The sequence below is a fragment of the Anolis sagrei genome, chromosome 1, assembly GCF_037176765.1.
Source record: "Anolis sagrei isolate rAnoSag1 chromosome 1, rAnoSag1.mat, whole genome shotgun sequence".
Taxonomy (NCBI): domain Eukaryota; kingdom Metazoa; phylum Chordata; class Lepidosauria; order Squamata; family Dactyloidae; genus Anolis; species Anolis sagrei.
Genome location: NC_090021.1, coordinates 220,806,946 through 220,821,731, shown reverse-complemented (window position 1 = coordinate 220,821,731; position 14,786 = coordinate 220,806,946). Strand labels below are relative to the sequence as shown.

Genomic DNA, 14,786 nt, shown 5'->3' with positions numbered 1-14,786 from the left:
ATCTAAATGTATAGTTTATAGGCATATTTCTCCGGATACCTCTTGAAATGAATTACAAAAATTGTTAAATTTGCAGCTCTTGGTGGGAAATATAATAGAAGTTTCAAGCAAATATTTGTTACACACATGTTGTTGTTGTTTATTCGTTCAGTTGTTTCTGACTCTTTGTGACCTCATGGACCAGCCCATGCCAGAACTCTCTGTTGGCCGTAGCCACCTCCAGCTCCCTCAGAGTCAAGCCAGTCACTTCAAGGATACCATCCATCCATCTAGCGCTTGGTTGACCGCTCTTTCTTTTTCCTTCCATTTTCCCCAGCATCATTATCTTCTCCAACTTGCCTGACTTTTCATTATGTGGCCAAAGTACTTCATCTTCGCCTCTAATATCCTTCCCTCCAATGAGCAGTCAGGCTTTATTTCCTGAAGTATGGACTGGTTGGATCATCTTGCAGTCCAAGGCACTCTCAGAATTTTCCTCCAACATCACAGTTCAAAAGCATCTATCTTCCTTCACTCAGCCTTCCTTATGGTCCCACTCTCACATCCGTAGGTTACTCACATATGAACATCCTTTGTAGAATTATGCAACATATTTTTGCTTTGGATGATCGATCTGTGAATTCTTATTCCTTTTTGTGAGTTCATACTTAAATCCGATGATTTATGGCTAACCGTATTTTGTGTATTGCAGAGACCAGGTGTCCTGGCAGCTGTAGATGCTACTGTCAACAAAGCTGTAGCAGAAAAATTTCACATATCGGGATTTCCAACATTAAAATATTTCCAAGATGGAGAGGAGAAATATACTCTGCCACACTTGCGAACAAAGAGTAAAATTGTTGAATGGCTTCAAAAGTAAGTGATATGCACTGACAATATATGAAGAAGAATAACTAAATACTAGGTTTTGCTTTTATATAGATATATGTAAAAGCAAATCTCGAATGACTGGCTCTTCCCATTTTAATGTTGTGGTCTTCTGTTGTCAGGTGTTATAAAGACTATGTTTAATTTTTTTTAAAGCCAGTCTTTTCTAGAGGGTGTTTTTTGTAGTACATACCATTCATAATACTTTTCTAAATGAAAGAGTTTCAAATACCATAAGCTTTTGTTCAGAGACACAAGAGCAAAAATTCTGCAAAATAAACAGTAGCAGGGAAAAGAGAAAATGATTTAAATGTTTTCAGAATGGTGGCTGCATTGCTCTTGCAATAGAAACTTAGTTTTTCTGTTGTTTGCAAATTCTGTTATGAACGTATTAGATTATATTTCAGAGCTGAATCACTTCTGAGTATTCCTTGAAACCCTATTAAATTCATGATGCTGCCATAAATTGATGGTGATTCCAAACGTACGCATGCACACACACACACAGACGTGACAGGACGGAGCAAGGATTTTCTCTTGTTGTCCTGATACTTGGGATGCATTCAGTAGATCTACAGATGCTAAGTGCTGTCCTGAGTGTTTGTTTATTTGTTTTATTTTAACTGAGTTATTTGATAAATGACTAGTTTAGAGCAATGGGAATGTTTCATAGCGTTCATCTACACCAGTGGTTCCCAACTTTTGGTTTTCCAGGAGTTTTTGACTTCAACTCCCAGCCATCTTACAAGCCATTAGGAATTGTGGGAGCGGAAGTCCAAAACACCTGGAGGACCAAAGGTTGGGAACCACTGATCTACACTGCAGATGGAATGCAATTTGACACCTCTTGAATTGCCATGGCTCAATGCTGGGAGGTGCAGTTTTACAAGGTCTTTAGTCTTTTCTGCCAAAGGGTGTTGGGTCCTTATTAAACAGCAACTCCTTTGATTCCATAGCATTGAACCATAGGTGTTCAAGTGGTGTCAAACTGCATTCATTATACTGTGTAGATGCACCCATAGACTTAGAATGGATCACACTTCTGATTCTTTGTGAATTAAGTTTATGCCCGTCATGCCAGGTCTGAAGCATCCTTCTGAGAGAAGGATCCTTCAGACCTTCAGGCTGTGGTGAATGACTCAACCCTTGAAGGTCTCCCATTTAGCAAAGCACTTAAAACAAAGGAGAATGTGGGTGGCCCTGTTGTCAAAAGTAGAATGGCAAAAGCAGGAACAAGCTAATATTCTCTCTTGCTGTGCAAATGTCAGGCTCCTCATACTTTCATACTCAGTTTGGAGGTGGATGAGTTTGTCTTCTGAATGCAAAAAGAAAAAAATCATTTTGAGGGCAGAAATTGTTTTTCTTGAAAACCAAAAGAGTGCTAGAAAGAATTTAGATCACAGCGATGAGGTCAAATCTTTCCCCGGGTGACAAGTGCACAGTATAAAAGAAAGGCAATATGCATATCCTAGATGTGGGTCTTTGTGACTACTTATTTGTGATTGCAGGTATGTTACTGGTGCTGTGGGTGGTTGTTATGCATAATACATCCCATACTTGGTGTTAACATATTCCAGACCTCTCAGGTTTGCAAGTCAAACAGTGGGAATTTCTGCTATATCAAGTGTTAAAGAGGGTTGATTAGTATATGCTATGGCTTGTTTGTCCTATACATCTAAGTTTTTCCTTTGTATATCTTTCACAGATAAGACAGGATAACCAGGTTGTCTCCATCTTTTTAGGGAGACAATTAAATGCTCCAATTTTTTTTTTCATATCAGAAGTGACTTGAGAAACTGCAAGTTGCTTTTGATGTGAGAGAATTGCCTGTCTGCAAGGACGTTGCCCAGGGGATGTCCGGATGTGTTACCACCCTGTGGGAGGCTTCTCTCATGCTGGAGCTCACTGTCAGCTCACTGGGGGGGGAGCTCACTGTCAGGTCAGCAGTTCAGCTGACACAAGGGTTTAACCCATTGCACCACCGTGGCTCCCTATGGATATATTAAGGTTTGTGGGGAAAAGATACATGGAATAGGTGCAGCTGCAAAAGAGAGAAATACGGAATACAGAAAAATACTTTTTCTGTGTTTATGAGGAAATTGCAAATAAATATAGGTGGGACAGTCTGGTATTAGCATACAACATGTTGGTTAGAAAGACAGGAATGAAGAGGAGACCAGAAACAGAGCATTGGCGTAAGGATTCTTAGGAGTTTGCATTCACATAAAAACCCATGCTTATAAAAACATATGTGCTATTAAATTGATGTCAGCCAGTGTTTCCACCCCAAATCCATAAAACACCCAACATGTTGATGGCTGAAGAGAAATATGCAGATCTGAACTTCAGAACATATGGAAAACTGAGTAGTTCTGAAATATAGCACTTACTGGTGGTGGCATTCACATTGATGGTTAGAGAACCTCCTCATTATGAAAGTTGCCAGTTAGCCCAGGGCAAGCTGCATCGATTTTGAACAAAATGGCAAATTCATGAATTTAAAATAAACATACGATTATGCCTCTGTATCTCTTTCTCACAGGAAAGGAACACAAAAGTGCCCTTTGGGGCAAGGGACTGAGAATTCCTAATGCTTTGTTCCAAAAAATTATACATTTGCCAGGTTGGCATTAAGAATGCATAAAAAGGAATTCGACTTGTTTTGAGAAGTAGTTGGCAGTGCTGCATTTTCAACCACACAATTGGGATACTTGTGCCCTGAGGCATATACCCTCTACTTTGCAGCACTGGAGTTTTAATTAACAGTGTTTTGCTGTTTTATGAGCTGTGGCTCTTTAAAGATCATTATAGCTAGCTTTAATTAATTTGGCTTCACTATGGCTTTATGAAAGAACTCAAAAGTATAGTGCACATACCTTAAATACTAATGCGCTAAATGGTGAGAGATTCTTCAACCAAACCTTGTTCCCACAGGAAGTCTTAGAGTAAACAACACATGAGTTGCTATTGGTTTGGACCTAGGAGCTAACTCATGGTATCAGGAAATATGTTGTCCTTGGATTTGGATGTCAGGTTCAAGTCTTAGTACATGGATAATCTTACTATGTAATTTCAAAGTTTCAGCAATAATTGGGAAGAAATACTGCATAGTAAAAGAAGGGTGATTCTCTGGAATTATTATTCTTAAATAACCGAAATGGCAACCACCATCACTAATGCCATACTCTAACAAAAGGAAGAAATGGTTGTATTTGAAGGCACTTCCAAGATTTTCAGAGTGTAAAAAATAAAGAGAAACACAAATGCTCAGAGCATCATAGGAAGCAGTTACTATGTTCTGTAGACATGTAATTCAGATGGGTTTCTAACTAATGAGTTTCTAACGAATGAAAACCTGGGTGCAGGAGGAGGGAACGGAATGATGACCCATTGTAGAAAGTGCTGTTGATAGGTGGTAACCGTGAACAAGATCACTCCATGCTGCAATATACTGTTGCAAATCCTAGTTTTAAGAATTGTGAAATACACCAGTGGTTATATACTTGCATAATGTATCCTTTGCTATTCGTGTCATTACTTGTTTATTTGTTCAGTTGCTTCCTACTCTTCGTGACCAAATGGACCAGCCCACGCTCCTTCAGAGTCAAGCCAGTCACTTCAAGGATACCATCCATCCACCTTGCCCTTGGTCGTCCCCTCTTCCTTTTTCCTTCCATTTTCCCCAGCATTATAGTCTTCTCTAAGCTTTCCTGTCTTCTCATTATGTGGCCAAAGTACTTCATCTTTGTCTCTAATATCCTTCCCTCCAGTGAACATGAGGGCTTTATTTCCTGAAGTATGGACTGGTTGGATCTTCTCGCGGTCCAAGGCACTCTCAGAATGCTTCACTATGAAGCTCAAAGGGGTTCTTAATAGAAGGAAAGTTGAAATAATGAAGCAAGAAACAAGCAAGCAATTGATTGTCTTCCACCAGATTGAGATAAATGTGGATGTTTGAGAGGATGGGCATATCTTCAAATGAAGAACGGTGTTTTATTAATGTTCTTTTATTGCAGGCATAGGAATCTTGTGTCTTTCCAAACGTTATTGAATTGCAAATCCCAGCACAGCATAGCCAAAACTGAGGAATGTTGGGAATTTCAGTCTAACATCTGGAAGCTTTCATGATCCCCACCTATTTATTATTTCCATGAGCTCAAGGCCTTTGAGAGTATGGTGTGATGAGCCTAACTTGATAGCATGTAGACCATTTCTTGAATGTCCTCTCGGTACAACATTGTAAACTATTTAACACTAAGATCATCACTCCCTCTTCCCTTTCCTTTCCTGATAAATCCTGTGGTTTTCAAAACTTTAGATTTTTTAAACTTTTTAGTTAATCTCAGAAAGTTATTATCAAAATATGAACGTTGGTGTTTGCTTCATGATCAACATGCCATTCCCTGTAAATTATTAAACAGTTGCTGTAAACATGCAACACACATGTCTGCAAATGTGTGTTGCACATCTGTGTTGCTATGTGTTGCAAATGTGTGTTGCTGTGGTATAACAGTTGCATGAGTGTAACATTTTCTTTAGATTTCATGTATTTGAAGTACTTAAAATAGATCATACATTTCCATTAATTGAAGTCATGTAATGTTGAAACAACACACAACAGTGAGTAGTCCGAATCCTATTGTTGCTATTAACTGGAATAGAACAATTGAATTTACCTCTGAGTTGACTGAACACTTAATAATTAATTCAACTGGTCTAGTCCAGTTTGTATTAACCAACAGGATTTCATCAAAAAGAACAAGCTGCAGGATAATATTTTGCTTGTAATAAAAATGTCAGATACCATTGATAATATTGAATGACAGACATAATATAGAAAATTGCAATCCTTTATTTGTAATGTTCATCGTATTTTCACTAGGGATTTGAATAAATTGGTGTTCTAGTTATATACCTAAGGCTATAGTAACACTTACCAATCTGAATGAGACCAAAAGGATATTTTCCTTGTATCCAGTCTAAATGGTTATCACCTTCCATGGAAGTACTATGGCTTAATTGGGTCATGGCATACTTGTTTTCTGGAATAAAATTATGTAATATGCAAAACAGTGATACATTTATTAGTCATTCAGAATGCACAATATACATCCTGCAAGCTTTCAAAGCTTCACTTGTTTCTTGATCAAGCAGAAGTATTAGAAATACTTCAGGAAAAGAAAAGTGACAATATTGTTTTCTGTTAAGTTATCTTCTTTATTAACCAAAGGGGTAACAATCATAATGTGGGATGAAATACCTTTTAGGTAATCAGAGTTCTCTTTGTTTTATGAAATCTGTTGTATTTCTAACTGTTCAGAGCTCACAAAAAGCTATTTTAAGGTTTAAGGTTGGATGTAAACCCAACAGACAGGAGTTAACCTTCATGTTCATTTTGTTTGAAATAACCCAACTTCATAATCCATGGTTTCTTTTATTCATTTAGTAGTTAAAGTTAGGCACAGCTTGTTGATTTAATTCTGGTTAATTAAAAAATGAAGGAGGAAAAGGCTTCTTTGCCCTCATGCCAGTGTAGCCAGAGCAGCATGAGCTTGAGAAACTGCAGTTGATTCTCACATTGTCTTTGCTGTTTTATTGTTGTTCTCATCTGTATTGAGATAGAGAAGAATTTTGCATTTTTAATTTATATGAATTCCTGCATTGAGATTTTGTATGTGTGCTTGCAAATAAAAGTTGAAATGTTATTTTCTTCACTCTTCAGTCCTCAGGCACCACCTCCACCTGAACCAACCTGGGAAGAACGGCAAACAAGTGTTACCCATCTTGCAGGTGAAGACTTCAGGGAATCTTTGAAGAAAAAGAAGCACGCACTTGTGATGTTCTATGCTCCATGTGAGTAGATGTTTTTTCTTCATGCAGAGATTTCTCATCTGTTGGAGATGAGCAAAGACAGGAAAATTATAGTATATGTGGCAAATTATCCCAACAACAGCTTTTACTCACAGGACTAAGCTGTTCTTCCTTCTGCCTCCTTTACCCCACCCAAATGTTCTTCCTTCTGTCAATTTCTCCTTCACCTTGCCATAAATACATTTTCTCAAGAGAAAATGCCAGGGTCACTCACATAAGTGAAATGCATTGATATTGCATATTTTGGGGAAAGAGATGTTTGAGATTGAAAGTAACCAAGTTAAAATAGTAAAAATAGGTTGAGCATCCCTTATCCCAAACGCTTGGGAGCAGAAGTGTTTTGGATTTCTAAAACGTTTTTGGTATACCTATATTTGCATAGGTAAAAGTAAAGGTTTTCCCCTGACATTAAGTCCAGTCGTGTCCGACTCTGGGGGTTGGTGCTCATCTCCATTTCTAAGCCAAAGAGCTGGCGTTGTCCGTAGACACCTCCAAAGTCATGTGGCTGGCATGACCACATGGAGCGCTCTTACCTTCCTGTCGGAGCAGTACCTATTGATCTACCCACATTTGAATGTTTTTGAACTGCTAGGTTGGCAGAAGCTGGGGCTAATAGCGGGAGCTCACTCTGGTCCCCTGATTTGAAACTGCGACCTTTCGATCAGCAAGTTCATCAGCTCAGCTGTTTAACCCACTGCACCACCAGTGGTGCATATGTTTGTATATAATGAAATATCTTGGAGATAGGACCCAAGTCTAAAATGAAATTCATGTGTGCATCTTTATTCATACAGCCTGAAGACGATTTTATGCAATATTTTTCATAATTTTGTGGATGAAACCAGTTTGTGTTTATTGAATCTTAAAAATGCAAAGATGTCTCTATCAGTCACCCGCAAAGACAATTTTGGATTTTGCAATATTTTGGGTTTTACAATTTCTGATAAGGGATGCTCAGCCTATAATAAATAGAGCTTGAAGATTTGAGGGCAAAAAGAGAGGATGCTGAATTCTAACATCTCATTTTAGAAGTCAAATTTGCTTTTCTTCACACTGTGATGCTTTCTCCCAGGCAAAATGCATGAGGTGGGAGTGTATGTGAATATTTGGTGTTCACATTTTACACCTCAGCTTTTGTGTGTTGTTCAAGAAAGTAAGAAAAAGTAATCTATATATATAAATTTCCTACTGGCGTCCAACGGGGAAGCAAAACTCTAAAACCCCTCCACAAAACTCTACCAAAATTGCCATGCCCCAAGGACAACCCACTAGGTACAAACTAATCAACTCAGAAATCAAAACCACACAATAACAACCACAAAAAACGGCAAACCAACTGAGCATGCGCACTGGCGCAAACTCCCCGACGCGCGCGCACACATGGCCCCTCACCCTCCCCCCCGGCGCGGCAAACACACAAGCGCGCGCGCGCCCCCTCACCCCCCCCCCCCCGGCATGGCACACACATACACCTGCACGCGCGCGCCCCCTCACCCTCCCGCCGCGGCACACACACACACACACGCGGGCGCCCCCTCACACCCCCCCCGTGCGGCACACACACGCACGCGCGCGCCCTCACCCCCCCCCCCGGCGCGGCACACACACACACACGCCCCCCTCACCCCCCCTCGCGCAGCACACACACGCGCGCGCGCCCTCACCCCCTTGGCACGGCACCCCTTCTAAACCCACCCCCCCTCCCCTCCTACCTCTTACCCTTCTCACGTTACCTCCAAGCCACGCCCCCTTCTAATCTGTCAAGGAAGAAAGGAGAGAAAGAGGGAGGGAAAGAAAGAAGGAAAGAAGGAATGAGGTAGAAAAGGAAGAAAGGAGAGAAAGAGGGAGGGAAAGAAAAAGGGGGGAGGAAGGAAAGTTAGAGAAGGAAGGAGAGAAGGAAAGAAAAAAGGGAAAGAAGGAAGGAAAGAAGGAGCGAAGGAAGGGGGGAAGATGTAGAGAAAGAGGGAGGGAAGGAAAAAGAGAAGGAAGAAAAGAGAGACTGCAGAAGAGAAAAAGGAAGGAAAGAGGGAGTGAAGGAAGGGGATAAGATGTAGAGAAAGAGGGAGGGAAAGAAAGGAGGAAAGAGAGAAGGAAGAAAACAGAGACAGCAGAAGAGAAAGAAAAAGGGGGAAGGAAGGAAAGCAATAGAGAAGGAAGGAAGGAGAGAAGGAAAGACGGGAAGGAAGGAAGGAAAGAAACAGGGAGTGAAGGAAGGAGGGAAAGAAGGGGAGATAGGGGAAAGGTTGGCCACAGCAACGCGTGGCGGGTACAGCTAGTTAATAATAAAATGTGAAGAAGCATCAGTCCTCTTTGGTAGCCTCATTAATCTTCCTGGTTTTTCAGGGTTCCTATTTGTTTTTAAGCACGTAAGAAACTGCAACTTCTTTGTCTGCACAAAATGAACATCTCCCTATTTGTTTCAGTTTTAATCAGGAAATTTGCTTAAGCTCAAGGCTCCTAATGAAAATCTTAAATATATAATGTCACTGTATAACTATTGAACGTTTTTAATTTTAATGCCATTCTGGAGTCCATGACCCATTTCATCCTTAGTCTTTTCAAACCCAAATGCTTGTTTCGACCATATAGTTTCATTGACTTCTAAAGGTTACATTAGCGGTACTTCATGTATTCTGATTTAATTATGCTTTGATTCAATCATACGCACTGATAGCTATGTGAACATGTGTTCCCTGGATTTTCGTTCTGGTACACCTGCTCATAACACTCTTCTCTGTGTCTGTCCTTAATTCTTGTGAAACTCTTGTAAAGAAAAAGTGTTTGACTCATTATCAGCTTTGCCAGGAAAGAGAGCGGTCATCAGAACTGAACCCTGAAAAAGGTGTTGCTATTGGTGAAATATGCTTTTCCTTACCTTTGAGATAAGAAGATTTCTGATCCACATTTAGTAATGAATATACTTTTAATTAAGAGTCATGAGAAACGCCATGATTAATGCATTAGCTCTTGTCATTGTACTGTTATGATTTCCTGTGTTCAAGAGGCTCTGCATCTTCAGTTTCATATCAGATAACTGTGAGAGAGAGTGTGGTGCCTTTGATATATAATGCACTCCCAGACACCAGTCTCTTTCTTAATCAAGCTCTCTAGGAAGCAGCTCCTGAATATTTTAAATCTTGACTTGTAGTGAAATAATTATTAGGGAAACAGAACAAGAACAAATCACTGTGTTTTGAGAGTGTTCCCTTTCTCCACCGGTAATGTGCCTTCTGTTAAATTTGATCGATTATCTTTGTTTATTGCTTTCTCAATCATAGGACCTCTCAAGGTTTTTATACCTACCAATTACTGCTAACTTGCTTATTTTAGTGCAGAGGGAAAACCACTGAGATTGGCAAGCTGTTTTCGTTCAAATAATTCTCTTTCTCTATTCAGAGCCACAACCCAGATTTGTGGTGTTCCTCAATCAATGCCACCTTAGCGATGCCCAAGAAAATCATCTTCCACTATTAGGTTTGCTTTTGGATCAGAATAGTTTGGTCCAGTTACTTGATTCCTTCTAAAATCTTCAGTTTAGTTAAGCTAAGTATGTGTGCAGATTTTACTGCAGCCAGCATGTCTTGTGTGGCATCTAAAGTTGAAGAAAATGACTTCTTTAAAAAAATCACAGGAGCAGCTTCAGCAATATTTTGTCACAAGTTGCAGAGCTGAGTATTCCAAAATATAGTTTTGAATATTTCGGGCCTATTTACACTGGGCACTTAAGTCAGTGTGAAACCAGCAGAGAAGGAAGCAGTTTTGTTGCATGGAGCTGGTTCGAGGTCTGGATGGTGCTTCCATGCATCGCTGAGACTAGCCTCAAACCAGTTCCAGGATCCCCAGTAACGGTGGCTTGATGGTGAGAGTGCAGTTTTTTTCCAGCTCTCTCCCATAATGCTCTCTGTCCCTTAATCACTTTTTCCATGCAACATAGTTTATTCTAAGAGTGCACTGATGTGCATCTAGGACTTTGCTTATTCTGTTTTAAAGGTCGTAAAGGATGATGAGATTGGATTCTGATTCTTTTTATGAGACGTGAATGATTTGTTATATTGATGTTTAATTGTTGTTATGCTATTGTTTTAAAATGCTTCAATTGTTTTGTAATGTGTGCATTGAAATTGCTGTTAACCGCTTTGAGTCGCCTAAGGGCTGAGAAAAGCGGTATATAAATGAAGTAAATAAATAAATAAATAGATTCAGTGCACATTTGTGGCATGGATTATATAACCACCATGCCATCAAGCTGTCTTCGAACAGCATTAAATGGTCCATGTAGATATCACCTTTGTTCCATTGCCTTCTCCAAACTGTTCTCCCAACACTGTTCTTTCAGACTCTTTTGATATTGGTAAACCTAGCTGCCCTCTGCATATTATAAGTCCTGGGACCTCCCAGCTGCTTTTCAAGGCACTTTATAGTGTCTTTTAAAACAAGCACACACCCAGCTCAAATGTCTATATCTGTCCTTATGTGGAGTCCCCTGGATTTATATAGTTCTTAAAAAGCACACTCCCTCATTTTTGGTGGGACTGTTTTGCTTCCACATGTATAGGCAGTCAGCCATCTGAGTGTGTCATTTAGGGGAATTGCATCACCACATACATGCTATAAATCTGAATTTTAATTTCATTTGCTTACATAATGCCAGGCATGGAGTGGAAGTTGCAGTTATGTTTCTGATCTGCTTTCACGGTGATGCTTCAGGAGTTGAAAATGCATATAAGTGCGTAAGTGCTTAATTAGGCGAAGGAAGTATCTGTCAGTACAAGACCAATTTCTCATGTATGTTTGTGTGTATTAACCTTTAATTTATTCACTTAGAAGTTGCTTCCCACAGCCGTAAAGCATACTGTGGAATGTGCATGAAATTGTTGTTGTTTCCTGATATTGGATGGCATTGTTCCAAAAATAAATGAAGCCAGCTTCTACCTAAATGCTCCCATGTAGTTCATTTCCTAGGAGTAATGATGGTATCCATACTATAAACAACATTATGGGTAATTCATCATGCACCACTTCTGGCTTGACTAGGGAAATATTTCCCTCTTTAGAGAGGAATGCTTCCATCAATGTCATGCAAGACCTAGTATCAGACACCATTAGATCTTCTGGCAGGGAAGAACTTGGGTTGGCATAAAACCAGAAGTTAGATCTTTTAGTCTTTTTCTTGTAGCTCTGTTACATGTAGAGAGGAAGCAAGAGATATAGAAGAGGAGTGCATCAGCAGAAGGCTTGAAGCTGTTCATGTCTTTAACACTCTTATTAGGAATTATAAGTGCTCTTATTAGGAATCCAGAGTGATCAGTAAATCAGTAAAATTATCTTCAAAATTATGCAGACAAGGATTTTATGATATATTGGATTTTGTTAAATTTTTGTTTAAAGAGAGTCACATAACATTCTTTTCCAGGGATATACTGACTAAACAAGGTTTCATTGCTTCAAAGCTTTAATGAAAGAATTGTGAGAGGTTTTTGAGCAGATAAGAAAAAAATGATCTTTAAATTGTAATTTTTTATTATTTATATTTTTTATTTAGTAGGTATTATTTATATATACTATGTACAGTGTTCCCTCACTTATCGCAGGTGTTACGTTCCAGGACCACCCGCGATAAGTGAAAATCTGTGAAGTAGGGATGCTATATATGTACTGCCTCAGTGTGTGCAAGGCATAGGACCGTCCCCTCCTGGGAGTGGCTCTGCCCACTTCTCTCTCCCCCTCCCCCTCCCCCACTCAATCTGTTCACCTTCTCTTTCCTCTTTCTCCCTCCCTCCCTTCCTCCCCTTGCACACCACACTTCCTGTTGTCTCTGCCTCGCACGCCTGGCTCCCCCTCCCTTCCTCCTTCCCCGCTCGCATGTGCCTTTTTCACTTTCTGGTGGCTGTGCAGGGAAACAGGACATCAGAAGGGATGATTTTAACCAACCATAACCACCAAATCTGCATGGGGGTCCTCACAGGTAACTGGTATGCAGTGTTCCCTCGCTACTTGTATATTTTAAATTCATATTTTTTGAAAAAACGTCAAAAGCGAACCACAAAGTACTGTAGGTATAAATGAAAAGCAAATAATAAAACAAATACTGATATTTGTCTTTCTTCCTAAGCAGTGTCACAATTGCCAGTATTGTTTATTAACTTTTTTCAAATGGCTTTATTCAAGTCTATGTAGAATGACACCGGAAATTGAAGTTACTGATTGATGGTTTCATATCAGAAAACAGCAGCTGGATTTAAATTATAATAGCTGCCTTATGTGATGACTTCTGCCATTGCCTTTTATATAGCGATGGCAGCCTTGACCTTTGATGAAGGTCATACAAGACTATGAAATGAAACCTTTTGCCCTTTTTCATATCTTTTCAGCAGCGTTTGCATTGCACCAGTTGGCACTGAATTCTCCCTCAGATCATCATTATCATGTTGACTTTTCTGAAAATGTTTACCCCTTTAAATTATAAAATGGCCAATTAAATAAGAATCCTCTGTATTACCTGTTATGAAACCACATAAAAATACTGAGATTGGTTGATGGTATGAGAAAAGGTATTGTTTTGTATCTTGCTAATATAAAGGAATTACTTTTATAGCCCTGTAAAGTTGTTTCCATGTGTTTCCAAACTGTCGCCTCTCTGAAGCTTCCAAAACAACTTCCCACAAATGCTAGCTTGTGTAGATTGTTGTCCCAGTGAGTACCGTGAGAGTGCATTAATAAGCAGACACAGCTATCCAGTTGGAATCCTGACAGATAGATATAAAATGCAAAGGCAGCTCTGATCATCCTGCAAAACATTCCAGAATCCATATTTGTGTGATATCCTTGGTATACCATTTAAAAGAGGACAAAATGTGTTTCAGACTGCAACATGTTCTGTGGCCTTTTCATTGTTTCATTGGTCCAACAATAATGGTATTAGGCTAGTTTGGATTTTGGAATTACTCACATCTAGAAGTTAAAACCCAGATGAATAGCTTGGAACATTTTAGTATTGGGAATAATGTAATTAAGCCAGAGAGCCCTCAAAAGTACTCCCACTCTTATAAATTAATATTATTATCATTCTTTTAAAAAGGGATGGTGGTTTGTGCAAATTAAAATTTTAAAAGTAGGTCTCGTTTGAGTAATCAAGACTGATTCCTTTAGTACATTTTGCGTGCACTCCTTCATTTACGTGTTGTAATGACTGCACCAGATAGTTCTTTTAATCTCAGTACACAGAAGAAACAAGGAAGTCAGTTCCAAGTTAAAAGTTAGGTTGCAAAGGTTAATTAACTAAGGTTTTAAGAATAAATTGATGGGAACTTGTTGTAAACACTGATGGTAAACATTAATTTGATTGATCATGAAAATTATCATGTCTGTGGCCTCTTATGGTGTGTTTACATCACTCTACTTTGATGGAGGAAAGGCGCTTGTGTGTTTGGAGTGCCTTTCTAATAGGTGGTTTGAATTATTACAAGATTATTTTGCCACTAGGGTGCTTATTTCAACACTATTGTTGCCGAAGCTGCTTTTCATTGGAGTTTTCTGTTCATTAAATATATCTTAAATAGAATAAATAGTGATGATATCAATCGTATCTGGAAAAAAGGCTGTTGCTTCTTTGCAAAAAGATCAGTGCAATGATTTCCTGTTGGTATAATCACTATTTATTTCTTCCTCTCTTGTCTAAATATATTAACTAGAACTGAGGGAGCTGCCCTTAGAAGTACTTGTTTCTCCAAAAGATATGAGTTGGCTTCACACTAGCAAGTTAAAAAGAGTGGACAAAAATGCTAAGCTTTCCATTGAAGACACTAAACCAAAAAGATAAATTTGTCAAATTTTGCAATCATAAAGTTTCCAGTTCTTGTATAGCCAGATTCCTGCATTAAATCTTTAATAACCCTTAAAATATTGTGTGTGGTTTAATTATTAGAAAGTAAACCACCTTATACCCACAGTGGCACAATGGATTAAACCGCTGAGCTGCTGAACTTGCTGACTGGAAGGTCAGTGGTTGAAATCCACGGGATGGGGTGAGCTCCCATTGATAGCCCCGG

General features: G+C 39.2%; 1 protein-coding gene across 1 annotated transcript in view; it reads left to right on the top strand.

The window, feature by feature from the left end:
• The window catches only part of PDIA5 (protein disulfide isomerase family A member 5), a 212,431-nt gene that overhangs the window by 166,472 nt on the left and 31,173 nt on the right, over positions 1-14,786 (top strand). Inside the window, exons 13-14 of the mRNA XM_060774774.2 lie at positions 692-855; positions 6,590-6,720. Of these exons, the coding sequence (XP_060630757.2) occupies positions 692-855; positions 6,590-6,720 (295 nt within the window). The remainder of the gene's footprint in view (positions 1-691; positions 856-6,589; positions 6,721-14,786) is intronic.